Below are 18,981 nucleotides of genomic sequence, written 5' to 3'. Positions count from 1 at the left end.
TGCTATACAGTAACTTCCCATTAGCTATCTACTTTACACAAGGTAATGTATGTTTCAGTGCTACTCAGTCAATTCGTTCCACCCTCTCCTTAGCCCGCAGTGTCCACAAATCTGTTCTCTATGTCTGCTTCTCTACTCCTGCCCTGCAAATAGGAGGTGAATGAACTTAGAACCTGTTATACAGAGTCAGTCAAGAGAAAAACAAATATATATTAACACACATATATGGTATCTAGAAAAATGGTACTAAGAGGGTATTAGTTTTAAAAACTGACATCTGAACATTCTGTCAGTCTACAACCGGTAACCTACCACCTGCACCTTAATGAACAAAATAGAACTCACGAGCCATGTTTATATTTCTTTCAAGAAAAATCAGGTTCAATCACATTCAAGGTGAAAGCTTTTGGGGAGATGGCATCTGCCCTTCTGAGTTCCTCTCTTGATGCCATCAGCTTGTCTTGGAAAGACATGCCCTGGGTTCCATGTCACAGGAGGGCTGTATGAGAGCTCTCTGGGGTACAGCCCACCTCTTCTGCTGGGGGCCTGTGTACCTTGGCTACTGCTTCCCACTAACCTGCACAGGGCCAAGGCAGGACTGTGCAAAGTGGGCCTGCTGAAGTAAGGTTTCAAGCTGGTTTTAACTAGTATGAATCCTTTTATTCCCCTCTGGGTTCAACAGCAATCATCCTAGCAGGCTTTCTAACTCCAGCAGAGGTCCCAAAGAGACACATCAAACAAATTTTAAATGGCTTTATTAAAGGCTGTTAATACAAAATACAACCAAGGTACAAGTAGTCAGTAAGAATTTTTCATTTTTGAAAATGTGTATCAAAGAAGAGGCTGTTCTGACACCCACAGGGGTGCAATGGGGCTGGGTGCCATGCCCCACTGTTCCCAAAGCAGGTGACACCCCTAAACCCAGAGGGTAGAAGTGGGGAGGGATCCCAAGTGAAAGAAACTGAGACTGGTTTCTAACTTCCTGGTGGAGATTTTGCTGTTACAGTCACCCAAAGCAAGACACTGAATCCTTGAGCTGAAACTCAGGGGCAGACGACAGAGTGGCCAGGATGAAGAAGGAAGGATGCAAAACCACATTAGGCTTCAACTGAAAAGTGTGAATATTTAAAATAATACAAATGTCTGGTTTTAGAAATGCCATCTTGATATATGTGGCAAAAAAAAAAAAAAAAGGTGGCAAACGTGAGTTCAATTTTCCCTTACTTGGACACACCAAACATAGATTCCCAGGAGGATGGTGAAAGGCATCATCTTAACATGGACTGCCCAGGGTTAAGGGGAGACTCTGCAGTTCAGGCAGGATGGTGACCCATGAGCATGTGTTCAGGCCATCACCTCTCCCTCTTAAGTTTTATTACTTTGCAAAGCAAAGCAATACAATTTCAGGACTCCCTCTAGGATTTCCCAAGCAGTGATTTTACATTTAATCTCAGGAGGCTGTACCTTTATGAAACTTTAGACATTGTTACAGAGACCTGAATTTCACTGGGTACTGGACCCCAGATGATGATAAGAGAGGCAGAACCTTTCAATAATCCCCAAATCTCCTCAGCTACCAGGAGAACTTGATGGGAATACTGGGTTTTATGAGAAAGTGGAAAAGAAATTAGAGTTCTCTCTCATAAGAACAGATAGATCACCTTGGCTAACTGTCCCACGACACAGATCTTTCTTTCTTGATATGCCAACACTAAGAAATGCAACTTCTGGACATCTTTTTTTCTTAAGCTGACCCTGCTTTCAAGCATGGGTTCTAAGACAGTCCACTGTGCTCAAAGCTGGAAGTGGAGACAGGTGGCAAGCCCAGCTCTGAAGCTCAGTGGCTGACCTGTGGGGCTGGTACCCAGCTGTGCAATTGTAGCTGGGATTTCTAGCATTCTTTCCCCCTCGTCACCATGCTAGGAACCTTTTTCCCTTGAATGTTTCAACTCTACTTAAACAGGGCAGAAAGAACTTGTATTCACCACAGTACAGTCAGTCACCAGAGGAGGAAGGTCAAACTCAAGACCCCAAGGAGCCAAATGAGGTTTAGAGACATAATGCAATTGGCAGAAGCCAAACCAAAAGTTGGCTAGGCCACAGTTTTGGCAGAAACTTTCTGGGAAAAAAAACAGTTGCCATGTGCTTTACCTTGGAGCCTGATAAAACATTGTAGAAATCATTTCAGAATGTCATACGAAACAGAAAGGCATTTTAAAAAGATACACTTTGATACTGAAATCAGGTGCTCACTGGCAGGATTTGCAGGGATTAAGGCGTCAGGTGAGAACACAGTGAGAGGCAACATGGAGACCACGCCAGGGCATGGAACACAGGCTCACAGCACTCGGGGTCACTGGGCAGGGCTCTCCTCTGACCCTACGCCATCCCATCTTGGGTGAAGGACACCTTGCCCTTCTGGGTAGGCTCAGAGCTGCCCTAACCCGCCCCCCTCCCCACTCCCCCGGCAGCAGAGACCACAGCAGGCAGCCAAGTCCACGTCCAGGAGATGCTGTTGCCATGACCACGAAGGTCTCCAGGGGGCGCCGCTGGGGCCATGCAGAAACGACTGCACTTCTGTTGGTGGTCAGGATTGAGGGAGGGTCCATCGTGACACAGCTTGACCAGTCCGTGGGATGAAGGACATGCACTGCCCCTGCCAGCTTCACGCCAGAAGGTTCCAACGCAACTAATCAGAAGAACCTGGCCTTCCAGCAATGCCTGTCATCTGCCCTGACTCCTGCAGATGCCCAGGACAGGAAACACCTAAAAGGTCAGGAAAGTAGCAAAGAACTTCCAAGGGGAAACTGGTACAAACCCAAGAAAAGCAGTAGCCCTATAACTGCTAAATCTAGATACAAAATCATGTAAAGTTAATACAAAACTTTAAAACATGCAACTTGTTAAAGATGAAGTCTGAGTAAGTAGCATGGCAGGCAGTTTAAAGACGACCTCTGCCACGTGCCCATGATCCGTTTCCTGGAAGTGATGCGGAGTGAAGGGTGGCACGTGATACAGAGGCGGGGCTTCCGCAGAGGAAGAGGCGTGGCTTCCACACCGGAAGCCGGACAGCTGGGGCTGTGGGTGTGGACTTCAGGGGCAGGCAGGTCTCCCCATGGTCACACCGGGCGCCCAGCGCCATGACTACTGAGAACATCCTCAACAGCCACCCGTCAAAAGGAGCCCCGTGCATTTTTAAAAGGGTGGGGACAGAGACGAGGTGGGAATCACTCTATGATTTTTATGACATGGTTGAGAAAATTCTTTCTCGAAGGAGGGGGAAAATTGGGTAGAGCTAGAGCACAGCTTTTATTTTTAAGATTTACTGAATTCCTAAGTTTTTAAAAATTCCAAATGTAAAACTTCTGTTATCAAATTGTTGAAAATAGCACAGATATCTGGTCTTACCAAAAAGGGAAAAATCTGGAGAGCTGGCCAAGGCAACATTAACCAGCTTCCAAATGATTCTGGAAAGAGTGGGAATGCTGCCCTTTTGTTTAATCTCCCCCTTCACCACACCACTTTGGAAAACACTTGGGGATTCTTGGTTTGTTTGTTCTGTCTAATCCACTTTACCAGTTGTCCAGAAAATCAAATCCTGTCTTCAAGATGACATTACTTGAGCTGACCTGTAGAAGGGACAAAAACAAAGTAAGGCATGAGGCTTTTTTCAAGTCAGCACAATCTAAAAACAGCATCTCATTTAAAATGACCCAAATGAAATAGCGTACTTCCCTCTCAGAGGCTCCCTGACCTCAATTTGCCTCAGTGCTGGGAACCAGAAAATTAAATAAAGCTCAGTGCAAGCCAAACTCTGCCAGGATCCAACACATATCCCTTTCTGTCCCCAGGCATGCCTGAGGGCAGCCTGTAGACCCCACCTGGACAGAAAAGGAGAAAAATGTATCTTTTCTATTTCTTAATGAGGGGCATGTTTAAATTTAGTCACCCGTGGAGTAAGAGAACAAGTTAGGAAGACAGTCTTTCTAATATGAAACACACTTACACAGTGACAGACAAAACAAAATAAATTACCAAGTTGAGGGAGTGAAAAATAGAAGAAAGGGTATAAAACTTCTTTCTCTCAGATGATGTAGTGGGTTCTGGAGTGGTTTTCCCTAACCCAGGACCATTCTTCAGGTCAGACTGCCCACTTACAGGACGTGGGGTTGGTTTAAAGGGCCATCTGTGAGCTGATCCAGACACACTTCCACAGGCTTCCACCAGCCACCTGAGAGACCCTTCTGCTGGGTCTAACACAAGCGTGTTCACCTTGTGGCTGCAGCCTTCCTGGGCAAGGGAGCCTTGAGCCTGCACCCTCCACATGCTGCCAATGGAAGGCACTGCCACAGAAGCAATAGAGGCAATGGGCTAAGCAGCTCCCCCTGAGGCAGGTCTCGGGCTTTTGCTGCCCCTCAGACTGAGCCAGAGCTTGAAAAGCCAAAGGGGTTCAGGCGTACATTCCTTTTTCTGGTTTCCTACCAGTGCTCTCAGTTCAGCAGCATGTCACTCTGTATTCCGCAGTCAGAATCAGTTCTGTCAGAGGATTTCATGGGCTTTGTCCCACATTCCACCCCACCCCGCAGACACACACTTTCCTGCATCTCTTTACAAGTAAGATTCTCACATATCTTATATAAATGCTTCCCTCAGAGGAAGACCCCACTGCAGACTGTCAAGAGCAGTGGGCTGCCTGAGTCTGCGAGAGGGAGCCGCTGGGCAGGAAGCCAGCCTCAGGGCCAGCACCACAAGGCGGTGCTCCTGGGGACCCGGGGGCCTCCATCACCCCATGGCTGTCCTCCCCATGCCTCCCTGGGACCTCAGCAAGCACTGCAGCCCATCCAGAAAAGCTCGGAAGGGCAGGAAGCAGTAAAGCTCTGGGAAGTGCCGTCCATCTCCATGAATGAAGCCTTGCTCATCGCCTCACCCAGCTCCACGAGTAGGCCACCATCTTCCCCCAGAAATGGTTCTCAGACATGCCTTGCACAAGTATCTCTTTGTTCATTATAAAACAATGTCTCAAAACCACGGCCTCCCTCTGAAATACCACTACCTGTTTATTTGGGCTTCCCTGGTGGCTCAGCAGTAAAGAATTCGCTGGCAATGCAGGAGCCACAGGAGATGTGGGTTCAATTCTTGGGTCGGGAAGATCCCCTGGGTCGGGAAGATACCCTGGAGGAGGGCATGACAACCCACTCCAGTATTCTTGCCTGGAGAATCCCATGGACAGAGGAGCCTGGCGGGCTACCGTCCACAGGGTTGCAAAGAGTCGGACACAACTAAAGTGACTTACCCTGCACACATGTGCGCGCGCACACACACACACACACACACTTACATATTTTGGATTTGGGTGATCCTTCAACACTAACTCCGTTTAAAGTCCTAACCAAATATTCTCTTTCTTTGCTGAATTTTCTCAAGTAATGAAGACCAGCTAACAAAGACAAAAGTCGGTGCTTCATAACACTGGGAAAACATGGAGAAGCCACTCACACTGCCCATTCTCTTGCAGGGCCCTTTCCTCACGACTCACTGCACCTCGGCAGTGAACCTCTCAGATCTTTCTTTTCCTTCTCATGCATCCCCGGAACGAGTCCTTTCCTTAGGACTCTACTTGGGACACCTAACTCTGTGTTTTGCTTGAAAACGAGAGGCTGCCCATCACTACCGAAGCGAGTCTCCTGTGATCTACAAACAAGCACAGCTGCTCCTGGTGGAGGTTTGGGGGTCCTGCCTGCTTCCCCATGTGCCCTCAGGACACCTGCAGCTCCTTTCCTCACTCACAGAGCAGCCCAGCCTCCCAGGCCCCTGCGTGGAGCTGGCATTCAAACCCCACCCACACTGCCAGCTTCCCCCTCGAGTCCTCTGCTCGCTGCCCCCACGATCCTTCGTCACCTGCCCTCACACAAGCAGGGAAGGGCGGGGGGCATCTGAGACACGATCACACAGCAGGCAGACAAGTCACGGCACCCAGACAGGCTCACTGAACACGCTTCTTGCATGTTTGTTGGTTGCCGAGCTGAGTGACAACCCAGCAGGCCGCCGAGGGATGACAGAGGAAGAAGAAGGCATGGGCATCTGTGGCCCGCCTGCCCACCCCTGTGAGGCAGCCCTCGTCCCTTCAGCAAGAAGGAGACCCTGGCTGAAGTGAGACACCCACCTGTGCAGGCACGGGTTCCAGGAAGAGAGCATCCTCCATGTCCTCTGCAGCCTCCATGGCCTCAGGAGAGGGGGTCTTTCCCACGGGCCCAGAGGGGCCGGCTTCGCTTGGGGGGCTGGCGCAGGCCTGGGCGGGCGGGGGCCTCTCACACTCCGCGCTGATGCTGGGAGCGGCCCGCTGCTCCGGGCGGAGGCTGCTGGGCTTCTCCACCTTCGCCTCCCTGGCCTTTGGCGCCGGCTCCTGCCGGTAACAGGCCGGCAGGACCTTCTCCCCTTTCTCCATAGACTTGATCTGGCTGGGGGTCAGCGACTGGAACTCCGCCTCAGGGCCCTCCCCGCGGGACCGCTCTGCGTTGATCTTCCAGAAGGACGCCTCCTCTTCCTTCCAGGCAGGACCCAGGGCATCCAGGCTGGAGGACTTGCCGCCCTGCGGGGGCCGGAGGGCCTGCGAACCCTGAGGGGCTTTGGATGGTGGCCTGGCCTCGCCAGCGGTGCTGCAGCTCGGCTCTTGGATGGACAAGGAGGAGATGCTGAACTCCATCTGACTCTAGCAGGGTTGGGGGAGGGGACGAGAAGTACAGCCACACTTTCAGTCAACAGAATGGGTGTGCCAGCCCAAACATCTCCCTAGGAGCAACCGACTGCCTGCTGTCCTTCTGCTGGAACTGTCTGTCCTCAGCAGTGATTTGCAGGAATGCCATAACATCCCTGGAACATGGCAGAAGTTTTGAGAGCAAGGCCCTTCACTCTGGAGGCTACAAACATCTGAGACTCTTGCCTCTGACTGACAACTAAGGCCTCTGCTTGGTGAGCGGATCCCCCACCTGGCTCTTCAAGAGAGATTCCCACACCTTCCTGAGGAGGGTGACTGTCCCCTTGGCAACGACAAGGAAGGGCACACGGTCAGCATAAGCGCCCTGCAGTGAGGATCCAAACCCAGAACCAAGTCCCCACCTCATAGGCCTCTTCCTTCCTGACCGATGACAGCCAGCAAGGGTGAAAAACAATCCAGCAGTCAGACCCTGCTTTCCTGAACTAAAACGAGAAAGTCAAGGGCAGGCCTGAGTGCAGCTACAAAGATTCGATCCCCCTCACGCCCTTCCATCCCACACTCTGCCTTCATGCCTGCTAAGGACTGCCTGTTTGTGTGCCTCTAATTCCTAAGTTGAAGGCCTAACTTCTGAAGTTAGTTTTTGGAGGCAGAGCCTTTAAGAGGCTTAGGTGAGGTCATGAGGATGAGCCCTCATGACAGGATTAGTGCCCTTATAAGAAGAGACAGAGAGATGCTCGCTCTCTGCCACATAAGGACACAGCAAGAAGACAGCCGTCTGCCAATCAGGAAGAGGAGTCTCTCCCGGACCAACCTGCTGGCACCGTGACCTTGGACTCCTAGCCCTGGAACTGTGGGAAGTGAACGTCTGTTACTGGATGCCACCAGCCTGTGGCATCTGGCTGACAAGACAAGCTTCCTCTCCGGTGCTCTCCTCAGCGTTGCCCTGCTCTCAGCCGATCCTGGTCCTGTTAGGTGGGGAAACCCCAGAGGGCAGGGCCATACCCCACATCCAAGTGCCCCCAAAACACTGCCTTATTCTGATGCTGCTAACCACTAAAAGCAGTGGGACTGAGCTGGGCATACTCAGTTGCGTCCAACTCTTTGCAACCCCATGGACTCTAGCCCACCAGGCTCCTCTGTCCATGGGATTTCCCAGGCAAGAATACCGGAGTGGGTTACCACTTCCTCCTCCAGGGGATCTTCTCAACCCAGGGACAGAACCCACATCTCTTGGGTTTCCTGCATTGGCAGGCGGATTCTTCACCACCGCACCACCTGGGAAGGCCAAGGTTGAGCTGTATGACCAACAGATCACTGGGGGGAAACCTAGCCCCTCTGACAGGAGTGTGCCCTGGAGGCTGTTCCCAAGTCCTACAGAGCGAGCCCTCTGCTACCTCAATGCCTCTAAAATCAACCTGGAACATTCCTCTCTTCCTCTCTACTTGTACTCTCATGTATATTCTCTTCTTCTTCTTCTTTTTAAAGTAAAGGTATCAGGACTTCCCTGACGGTCTAGTGGCTAGGACACCAAGTTCCCAGTGCAGGGGGTCTGGATTCAGTCCCTAGTCAGGGAACTAGATCCCACAGGCTACAACTAAAAAGATTGCACATGCCACAGCTAAGACCTGTCTCAGCCAAATAAATGAATATTAAAAGGAAAATAATAAAAGTATTAAAACTATATGCTAAAATTTGAGGAGTTAGAAAAACATTCATAACCTTTCCCTCTTCCCATAATCTCTATTTCTTTTTGTATTTTCAGGTAATCTTTTTCAGATATGTATTTTATGACATTGCAGTTCTTCTATGCATATAATTTGGGTATTGTTTTTTCACTTAGAACCATCATCAATGGTGGGGTGTGGTCTTTGTAAACCATTCGTTTTAAAGGACATAAGATATTTCATTCAGTGGCTGTCGCACCATCTACTTTCCCACTTTCTTCTTATCAGACAATTGGCTACTTCTAATTTTTGTTGTTATAATTAAGGCTGCCATGAACATCTAGTATATAGCTTTCTCCATTTGGAGTTCATTTAGTCAGATAGATTTCCAGAAGTGAAATACCAAACTACAGCAGGTTTAAACCTTTCTTCTATCATGATTTTGGGTGCATACCAAATTTGTTTGCCAGGGGCTGCCCCAATTTTTAATGCTGTTCACTATATATCAGGGTATCAATTGCAGCCACTGGTTCCCTACTAAAACATGGTTCTCTCCACCCGATCCCTCTGGGTCTTCCCAGTGCACCAGCCCCGAGCACTTGTCTCATGGCGGGGATCGGGATGGGGAATTACATGTAAATCCATGGCTGATTCATGTCAATATATGGCAAAAACCACTACAATACTGTAAAGTAATTAGCCTCCAACTAATAAAAATAAATGGGAAAAAAAAAACACCATGAATCTCTGTTACTTTAATACATACACCTTCACTTAATAAATGGTGATTCCAGTCTAGTTTATATAAACAGCCCTCTCCCAGGAGCCTCACCATTGCAACATGTTTGTCACAACAAGGATGGAAATACTGCTTTTCCCACAGAAGCTGGAGACCTGAGCCCGGGGAGCTGCACATGTTCTATTTGGCTGAGATTTTTCCTCAAACCCCAGATTCTGATAGCCAGAGGACACCCTTTGAGATGATGAGGCCACAAGGAACTCTAGCTACAACGAGCACAGGCTGCACTCAAGCTCAGGGTTATAAGATATAAAACCCAAGAAACGACTTCAAAACTCAGGTACTGGGGCTCAGAACAAATGCAGATTCTGAGTGCATCCAGTGCACCGGACACAGTTTCCTTTCCTGATGGGTTTTTCATCTAAAAGTTTTTATTCTACAAAGGAGAAAAATGGAGGCTTGCAGCAAATGAGTGAATTGTCCTAGATCACATAAGGGATTCAGAGAGAGTTCATTAAGAGATTGTGTGGCTGGGTTTCCAATCTGGAGCAAGTAATTCTAGGCTTGCAACTATGCTGGGCATCACATCACGTATAAAAAGCCAGTGGCTGCCATGGACAATGTCTTTATAAACACCAGAGATCTTCATATGCAGCAGGATTTCTGTATGTCAGCAACCTAATCTGGTTTTTAGGTTTCTGAGGGAATCATTCTCAAATACTCCTTATTTCCATGTGTGCGTGTCTGTGTGCTCAGTTGCTCAGTCATGTCCAAATCTTTGCGACCCCGTGGACTGTAGCCCACCAGGCTCCTCTGTCCACGGGATTTTCCAGGCAAGAATACTGGAGTGGGTTGTCATTTCTTTCTCCAGGGACTCTTCTCAACCCAGGGATTGAACATGAGTCTCCTACATTGCAGGCGGATTCTTTACCGCTGAGCCACTTGGAAGGCCCACATATTTCCAAATTCCACAATAAAACATAGTGAGAATGTGGACATAGAGATGATGAGTTCTTTAAATATGCAAAGTGCTAAAAAAAAAAACACAGCTTGGAATTGAGACTGAGAGAACTGAGTTGAGGTTGATCTGGAAATTGTTGGGTAAGAAAAGTACTTATACTGAGCAGTTCATCAAACCTTAGGCTTTTTTAGGATCAACATTTCTCCAGTGGGGAGAAGCCCCAGGAAGCCTGGGCTGAACACAAGTCTACACAGAGGGCAGCAGTGGGCCAAGCCAAGGACCCTGGGGAGGGAAGCCAAGGACCTGGGGAGAGTTGCAGTGGCTCCAGGGCTGCTTCAGGCCCTCCGTCAGGACACCCAGGCAGCACTGAGCCGGAAGTGACAAACCAACACAGCCACGGAGGCTTCATGGCTCCTAGGGCCACCAGAGCCCTCACAACAGCTCCTCGGGGAAGGGTGACATCTGGGTAGAAGAGGGGGCCACGCTGAACTGGGGTGGCTAGCTGGTTTGGGGCGCTCTAAGGTGAAAATGGGAAAAATAAGAACTTACAGAAAAGACAAAGTTCTAATATAATTCAGCTTCTAAGTCTTTTTTTTTTTTTTTTAACCAGGCATTTGTTGGTTTCCATTCTGCAAATAGAATTATGATCATAGCCCCCTTTTAAGAAAAGTCCTCCCTGATCAGCTGCACTGGGGAGGGTCTCTTTCTTTCCTACTTCTCGCCCCAGAAGGCAAAGGTTTGTGGTTTGTGTTGGAAATAAATGCCTGGGGACGAATCCGCCTGCCAACGCAGGGGACATGGGTTCGATCCCTGGTCCGGGAAGATTCCACGTGCCGCAGGACAACTAAGCCTGTGCACCACAACTACTCAAGTCCATGTGCCTAGAGCCTGTGCTCCAGGAGAGAAGCCACTGCAATGACAAGCTGGCACACCACAACAAAGGGCGGCCCACCACCGCCACTACTAGAGAAAGTCGGAGCAGAAAAGAGGCTCAGTGCAGCCAGAAGTAACAATAAAAAACAAAGTAACAAGTGCCTGTTGGGAAGGGACAAGGAAGGAAAAAGAAGAGGGACAGAGGGCCATTTTTTCCTAACTACAGTTCATCTTCCTTGGCTCCAAGACCCCAGAATACCAGCAAAACTGGGCCAGGACACAGTGGTCATTTTCAAAGACACTGTTGTCTGGGTCACACAGAAGCAGCACCTGTGCTGCAGCCCCCTTTGTGCTTTAGAGGAGTCGTCTTTGCTTTCGCTCCATGACTCCAGCGCCCTGGGCAGCCCTTCCCTCCCAGACCGGGACTCAGCCTGGCCTGTCTCCTGCGATTTCTCCTAGAACGTCCCCCAAGCCCTGGGTCCACTTTAGAAGGGCCTTCTGCTCACCGGCTCAAAACCAGAGTGAGAAATATGAGTGGCTGCCTGGGTGTCCTGATGGAGGCCTGAAGCAGCCCTGGAGCCACTGCGACTCTCCCCAGGGTCCTTGGCTTCCCTCCCCAGGGTCCTTGGCTTGGCCCACTGCTGCCCTGTGTAGACTTGTGTTCAGCCCAGGCTTCCAGGGGCTTCTCCCCCCTGGAGAAATGTTGATCCTAAAAAAGCCTAAGGTTTGATGAACTGCTCAGTATAAGTACTTTTCTTACCCAACAATTTCCAGATCAATCTCAACTCAGTTCTCTCAGTCTCAATTCTAAGCTTTTTTTTGTTACTTTGCATATTTAAAGAACTCATCATCTCTATGTCCACATTCTCCCTATGTTTTATTGTGGAATTTGGAAATATGTGGGCTTTCCAAGTGGCTCAGCGGTAAAGAATCCGCCTGCAATGTAGGAGACTCATGTTCTTTCCGGAACCTGCTCCTCTCAGTAAAGGGCAAACACACCAGTGACCCAACCCAAAACTGGGCTCTTTTCTTCTCCAGTAAAAATGGAGTAATGATTATCCTTACCTCCACAGACTGTTGTTTTAGAACCAGACTTGGCACATAGTAAGTGCTCAATAAATGCAGGCTACTGGGCTCTGCTCCTCTTCTGCTCGGTCAGAGGTATCTCAGCTCCCTGGGGGAGGTCAGTATCGCCCTCTGGGCACTGGCCCCCTCCCGCCTTCCTCTGGCCACCAGGGGCGTAAGCCAAGTGCCCACAGCTGGGACACGCAGGCAGTGTCTGTGCCCGGAAGGGAGTGAGACTCCGGAGCCCCATCCTGGCCCACTGTCAGACGTGCAGTCTGAGTAAGATACTCCCAGCAGGGCCATGGTGTGGCCACCGTGTGGTCCCATAGGCGGCCCGTGAGATCTCTGGCCTCACCTTTCCCCACACCCCTGAGGCGAGGAAAGGGGGTCTTCTGACACTGGAGGGGACAGCCCAGCCTTGGAACCTGACAGGCCAGCAGGGGGACCGCCTCCAGAGCCTGTGATGAAAGCTAGAAAGTCAGGAAGTTCTCATGTGATGTCCTCCGTCCTGGAACAAAGTCAGGTTTTCCAGGTGCAGAGGAAGAGCTCTCAGGAGCCTGGTAGCCACACCGAACTGCGTCCAGCAATGGGGGGCCTCATGTAAAAAGCAGCCCAAGGTCAACAGCTCCCGATTCAGACAGCAAGCCCATGGGGGCCTCAAGCCCATGGTCTCACATAAGAGGACTGAGACGGGAGAGGTGGGAGTACTCAGGAAGCCCTCTCCCCTCACAATGATGCTGAGGACCCCACCTGCAACCTCTCAGGTGATGGCGAGAGCCCAGCGCTGTGTACCCAGGGGCTCAGGCCAGCTGGGCCAAGCCTGGTGTCAGCTGCCCATGTGGGGACCTGGGTCTCAGCTGGCCATGTCTGTTCTAAAAACAGAAAGACCACAACAGAAAGACCAGGCTCTATTTTTACATTCCACTCACTGGAGAGGAATGTGTAATATTTCAGTAAAGGAGGGTGCAGGCAGCCAAAACTAACTGTTTGGCTTGGCAGCCTGCGGCAGGTCTAAACTGTTGAGACAAAGGCTGTAGAAACATTGTTAGAAAATATAATAGTTTACTAGAGCAAATCCTCATAAATTCACAAATCATTTAACATTTATCCTCCCCACCACCCCCTCCAAAGAAGGAAGAGGAAGAAGGGAAGATACTAAAAACTTCGAATCTCAAAATTAGCAGAATGACAACCTGGAGAAGAGACAGCAGGCCCTAGCCACTGAGACTGGGGGTGTCAGACCCCCCAGGCAAGTGGGGCCTGGCGGACAGAGCCTGGGACCACCCGCCCCTGATCCCGAGGCCCTGGGTGTTTTCCCCAGGGAGCCGGGCAGACAATGGGCAGTCCAGCTCCACTCCATGCTGTTGGGCTCCATGGCAACGAGAGCCTGGAGAAAACCCCACAGATGCCCAACAGGAGGTGGGTGTGAGGAGCTGCAGTCATCAGGTCACGGGAAGAGCAGCCTCTGCCCTCCAGGCGCTTGTCGCCTCACAGGGATAAGATGCCCCAGCAAAGACCAGTACCAACAGCACGAATGCGTGCCTGTCCAGTGGGGTGCTCCTCAGAGAGGACACGGGAGGGGGACGGTTGCAGCTCAGGGTGAAGGGTACGGTCTGGGCTCGGATACCCAGCCCACACACCTCACTCAGCCTTCAGTTTCCTCATGGGTGAAAGGGTGCATTGTCGGGATTTGTCAAGGAAATGCCCCCAAGGTGCTCACCAGAGTTGGGGCCTGTGGGAGCTGCCAGGCTGCTGAGAGGACTGGGCAAACCATAAGGAACAGGATCTGCTCTGGGCCTATGGCCGGGTTGAACCTGCATGAGGAAGGCAGTGGGGCTGGGCGGGCTGAGGGCTGCAGGAGAGACCAGCAGGAAGGACCCTTGGGGTCAAAGAAGCAGGCTGGGCCCTGGGTTGAAGGGGCTGACAGGTTACTGCACCCGTGAGAGTCTGGAAAGGTCAAGAGCAGGGGGCCACAGGTCCACTCTGGATCTCAGGAAGGTAAATGAGAGACAGCACAGGGGCATTGGAAAGAGGAGGGAGACCTCACTGCTGGGAAGAGACGGGGGTCTCAGTGAGGGGCTGCAAGCAGGAGTGTTCCTGTGATGGGGGGGTGGTACGGCTCCACGGCCCCCTGCTTCTCAGAAACTTTGGGCTGGCAGTGAAGAGGGAGAGCCAGGCAGAGCCATAACTGGATTTCCAGGGAACCTTCCATGTATGGATAACCTGATGGAACTCCCTCTATTCCCCGTGAGCAGGAGATGCCGGCAAGCCACAGGCAGATCCAAGCTGCAATCTGTCTTCACTGATTCCCCCTGCCTGCCAGTTACAGCCTTCTCTGAGCCCCACTGTCCTGGCCCACATCAGGAGCAGGGACACTGACCTCCCAGGGCGGAAGACTTGGACGTGCCTGCAAATCGCTGGTGTGGACCTCAGTGTATGGAGATGCTTTTGTGCCCAGGGATTTACTTCTCCTGAAGAGGGGCTAGGAGGCCTCCCTACTCCGGGCATGGTCTGTGCTGACCGTTAGAGATCAAGGAGCTGATTCCCACCCAGCTTACTTACTATCCCCAGTGAGGCAGCTGAACCTCAGGGGAAGAACTCGTGCAGACAGAGAGGAAAATTCCAGACAGCCTGGGGGAGGAAAGCACGGTGGGGGTGGGGTCCCCAGGGTCCAGCTCCCCAGCGCCAGGGCCTGACCTGCCTCTGTAGGAGTCTCCTCTAAACTCCCCAGCCCAGAGGGACTAGGAATGCCAAGAATCCTCTCCTCCCCTCTGTGGAGCATTCCAAGGCTGAGTGTTTTCCTCTTGAAACCTCAGGAGCATGAGACAGGAATCCACCGTGAGGCCCTGCAGGAACCCCTTGCTCCAGCACACCTGTGAGGCTGACGCATGAGGGGAAAGATGACGACCAAGAGCACCTCACCGGCTGCAACGGGCACTTCTGCCTCTGAGCCTCCCTTCCATGGGGAAGAGGTCAGAGCAACAGAGGCCCCAGACCTGGCACAGCCTCAGAAGGAAGCGACCCAGGAGGGGAGGGCAGGCTAGAAGACTGAGCAGGAGCCAAGGAAGATTGACTGTGCTTGCCCAGCATTAAGGCCTGTCCTGATCAGAGCTGCCTTTCAGGGACAGACGACACTAGCTTGTCCATCCTCGGCAGGTCTCTGCAGAGGTCCTCTGCCACCAAAGTTAGCCTCAAGGAAGGAGCCTAGGCAGAGGTGCAAAACTTGGGAAGAAATCCCAAATCCCTGAGATTAACTCTGTACTGGACAGTCACGACCTCGGGTCAGGCTGACCCCAGCCTCAGCTAATCTCTTGGTGGCTGCTGACCAAGGATCCAATCTGTGCCCATGAATTGAAAGTAGAGTCTTGGACACTGGACCACCAGGGAAATCCCCCCTTCCGCATCAGAGCCGAGAAAGAGCAAGGCCCTGAGTGGCACTCACTAAATGTCTGCAGAAGTGGTGGTCTAATGGTTAAGACTTTGTGCTTCCAATGCAGGGGGCATGGGTTGGATCCCTGGTCAGAGAATTAAGGTCCCACATGCCCTGTGGCATGGCCAAAATAGAAAATGGGGGAAAAAAGTCTGCTGGAGTGAACAGCTGCAGAAGGCATGAGATCATATCTACCAATGTGCATGTAGATATGTGTTAACTGCAAGAGGGAAAATAACTGAAGGAGTGATTGTGTGCCTAAAGCTGTCCTCCTGTCCCCAGATGCACTCGTCCCCTCACTGGGCTGTTTTCTGAGAGCAAGTGATTACTCATCTCTGAGTTTAAGCATAATGTCTAACCCAGAGTAGATGTACAATCAATGTCTACTGAATTTTTGAAAAATCAATGAATGGTGTCATAGAGACAGGAAGTAGAAAGATGGTTACCAGGGGCTGGAGGAGGGGTAAGGGGGGTTTCTGCTTATAGGGAATAGAGTTTCAGCTCAAGAAGATCACAGACTTCTGGAGATGGACTGTGGTGATGGCTGCGCAACAGTGCACACTCACAAATGGGTAAGATGGCACATTTTATGTTAGGTATATTTTATAACAATTAAAATTTAAAAACAGAAATTTTAAAAATCAGTGGATGATAGACAATCAAATGAAATGATCTGGTGTCAGGGTTGTCAGAGCATGGAGTCTTAGATTCAAAACGGCACAAATTCTCTGCAGCTGTCCATCAGAAGCTACAATGTATGTCCTCAAATCCCAAATCTGAGCTGGACTAGGCCTCAATTAGACCAGCAGAACAAAGCACGGGGGACACTTTGATACCCAAGCCTAAGCCAAGGAAGGCCTTGTCGGTTTGCACTCTCACCCAGGGGAACTCTTCAGCTACCATGCAGCTCACTGGATACATGTGGCCCCAGAGGAAAATGGAAGAGAGGCTATCCTCGAGCAGCTGGTTCCCATTAGCTGTCTGGTAGCAGGTCCATGGAAAGGCCAGCAGAAGAACAGTCTGGCTGAGCCCTGCCCAGACCACTGGCCCACAGAGTCAGGAGCAAAGAAACGAACGTTTCAAGCCATGAAGCAGTGGGGTATCTGTCATGTATCAAAGATTTCAAATGATGAAGGGCCACTAGCCCTGCAGCTGGAGGTCAGGGCCGCCCTGTCATGGCTAACCTGCCTCCTGCAAGCAGCTCTCCAAAGAAGTTCTCATGAGTCTTTAAGTCCTAAGGAAGAGTGTGACAGCTCAGGGAGGCAGGCACTTGACTTTTGGCTGGGAAGAGGTGAATGTGGAATGCTGACTGGTAAGGACAGGGTTGGGGTGTGGTCCTTTGCTCCTTGGAACACTTTCTGTTACCCCTACAAAGTACTGACTTTAAACCACTTAAGTTTTATTTTGAGAACTCAAACAGACAGGTGAGGACATAGCCAGCCTACCAATTCATGAAATAAGCTGGTTCTCTCATTGGAAGGGAACATGAAATGGAATTCTGAGCCACAAAGACTATACCTTTTACTGAAAAGATACAAGTTAAAATGGGCAAAACAAATCGACGTGATTCTACCAAGCCTTCTTGATTTATGCAGGTTCCCAGGAGACCTGGATGCCATCTGTGACAATTAACACCAGCACAAGCGTAACCCATGCTGGATTATGTCAGCACACTTTGTTCTAGAGACCTTTTCCAGGCACCTGTTCTCACACTGAGCCTCACTCACAGCAGCTACCCCAGGCGCTGCCCCCTCCTTGTCCCAGAACGTCATCTGCACTGTGTTAGTAACAGAAGAAACAGCCCATCCCACAAAGGGCCGACTCGCCAACATTTAGCAAGCTAAATTCTTTCTTTTTCTCTCTTTTTTCATTTATTTATATTAGTTGGAGGCTAATTACTTTACAATATTGTAGTGGTTTTTGCCATACATTGACATGAATCAGCCATGGATTTACATGTGTTCCCCATCCTGAACCCCCCTCCCACCTCCCTCCCCATCCCATCCCTCTGGGTCATCCTCGTGCACCAGCCCTGAGCACTTGTCTCATGCATCCAACCTGGACTGGCGATCTGTTTCACAATTGATAATATACATGTTTCAATGCTCTTCTCTCAGATCATCCCATCCTTGCGTTCTCCCACAGAGTCCAAAAGTCGGTTCTATACATCTGTGTCTCTCTGTCTTACATAGAGGGTTATCGTTATCATCTTTCTAAATTCCATATATATGCCTTAGTATACTGTATTGGTGTTTTTCTTTCTGGCTTACTTCACTCTGTATAATGGGCTCCAGTTTCATCCACCTCGTTAGAACTGATTCAAATGTATTCTTTTTGATGGCTGAGTAATATTCCATTGTGTATATGTACCACAGCTTTCTTATCTATTCGTCCACTGATGGGCATCTAGGTTGCTTCCATGTCCTGGCTATTATAAACAGTGCTGTGATGAACATTGGGGTACACGTGTCTCTTTCAGATCTGGTTTCCTCAGTGTGTATGCCCAGGAGTGGGATTGCTGGGTCATATGGCAGTTCCATTTCCAGTTTTTTGAGGAATCTCCACACTGTTTTCCATAGTGGCTGTACTAGTTTGCATTCCCAGCAACAGTGTGAGAGGGTTCCCTTTTCTGCACACCCTCTCCAGCATTTATTGCTTGTAGACTTTTGGATAGCAGCCATCCTGACTGGCGTGAGATGGCACCTCATTGTGGTTTTGATTTGCATTTCTCTAATAATGAGTTATGTTGAGCATCTTTTCATGTGTTTGTTAGCCATCTGTATGTCTTCTTTGGAGAAACATGTGTTTAGTTCTTTGGCCCATTTTTTGATTGGGTCATTTATTTTTCTGGAATTAAGCTGCAGGAGTTGCTTAACAAGCTAAATTCTTATGAGAGCAGACATCCTCAGGGGAGCACAATGCACGTAGGGCTCAGGGCATTTTAACTAATCCGATTTCTCGGTCTTTATCACTGAGACATCATGAAACCTATGGCCCAGTCCTGGAACATCTGTGCCTCCTTCTGTGCCCTGTCCACTCCAACCTGCAGACTGCCCATCTGCCTGTTACTAGACGTCATCTACAGGATTCGTGCTTCTCAGGTCCCCATCTGGGGGACCCACAGAAAAGCAACAGTGGTGCCCTGATGAATGTCAATGTGGCGATGTACTTTCCACCCACCTCCAACTACCTCTGCCCTGTTACTGGACCAGGGATTTGTTGTCAGACTTCAGAGCTCTGCAACTGCAATTCCAGGGTGCTCCTCTATATCCCTGGCTCCCTCCCACCCCCCCCTCAGCCACCCCTTAACCAGTGTCCATATCCTGAAGGATTCAGCTTCCAGGCAGAACTCTGTCGCTCACCCTGCCCTCTGTTTAGACTTAGGTTATTCATCTGCCTCAGAAATAAAAAAAAATAAAAATAAAAAGACACACAGGATGCAGATGTTTGCATCTTTATTTTTAGGACGTTTAGGACCCAACGTTCTGGTTCCCTGAAGGCAGGAGTCTGTGCTTGCCGAATGAACATGTTCAT

The 18,981-nt window shown here is 50.1% G+C and overlaps 1 protein-coding gene across 1 annotated transcript in view; it reads right to left on the bottom strand.

The window, feature by feature from the left end:
- Nucleotides 1-738: 738 nt before the first annotated feature.
- The window catches only part of C15H1orf198 (chromosome 15 C1orf198 homolog), a 35,297-nt gene continuing 17,054 nt past the window's right edge, over nt 739-18,981 (bottom strand). Inside the window, exons 3-4 of the mRNA XM_043925766.1 lie at nt 6,164-6,709; nt 739-3,629 (exon numbers count right to left, since the gene is read on the bottom strand). Coding sequence (XP_043781701.1) covers nt 3,573-3,629; nt 6,164-6,709 — 603 coding nt within the window. The 3' untranslated portion in view covers nt 739-3,572. The remainder of the gene's footprint in view (nt 3,630-6,163; nt 6,710-18,981) is intronic.

This window comes from Cervus elaphus, chromosome 15 (genome assembly GCF_910594005.1).
Source record: "Cervus elaphus chromosome 15, mCerEla1.1, whole genome shotgun sequence".
Taxonomy (NCBI): domain Eukaryota; kingdom Metazoa; phylum Chordata; class Mammalia; order Artiodactyla; family Cervidae; genus Cervus; species Cervus elaphus.
This window is presented reverse-complemented; position numbering and strand designations above follow the sequence as displayed.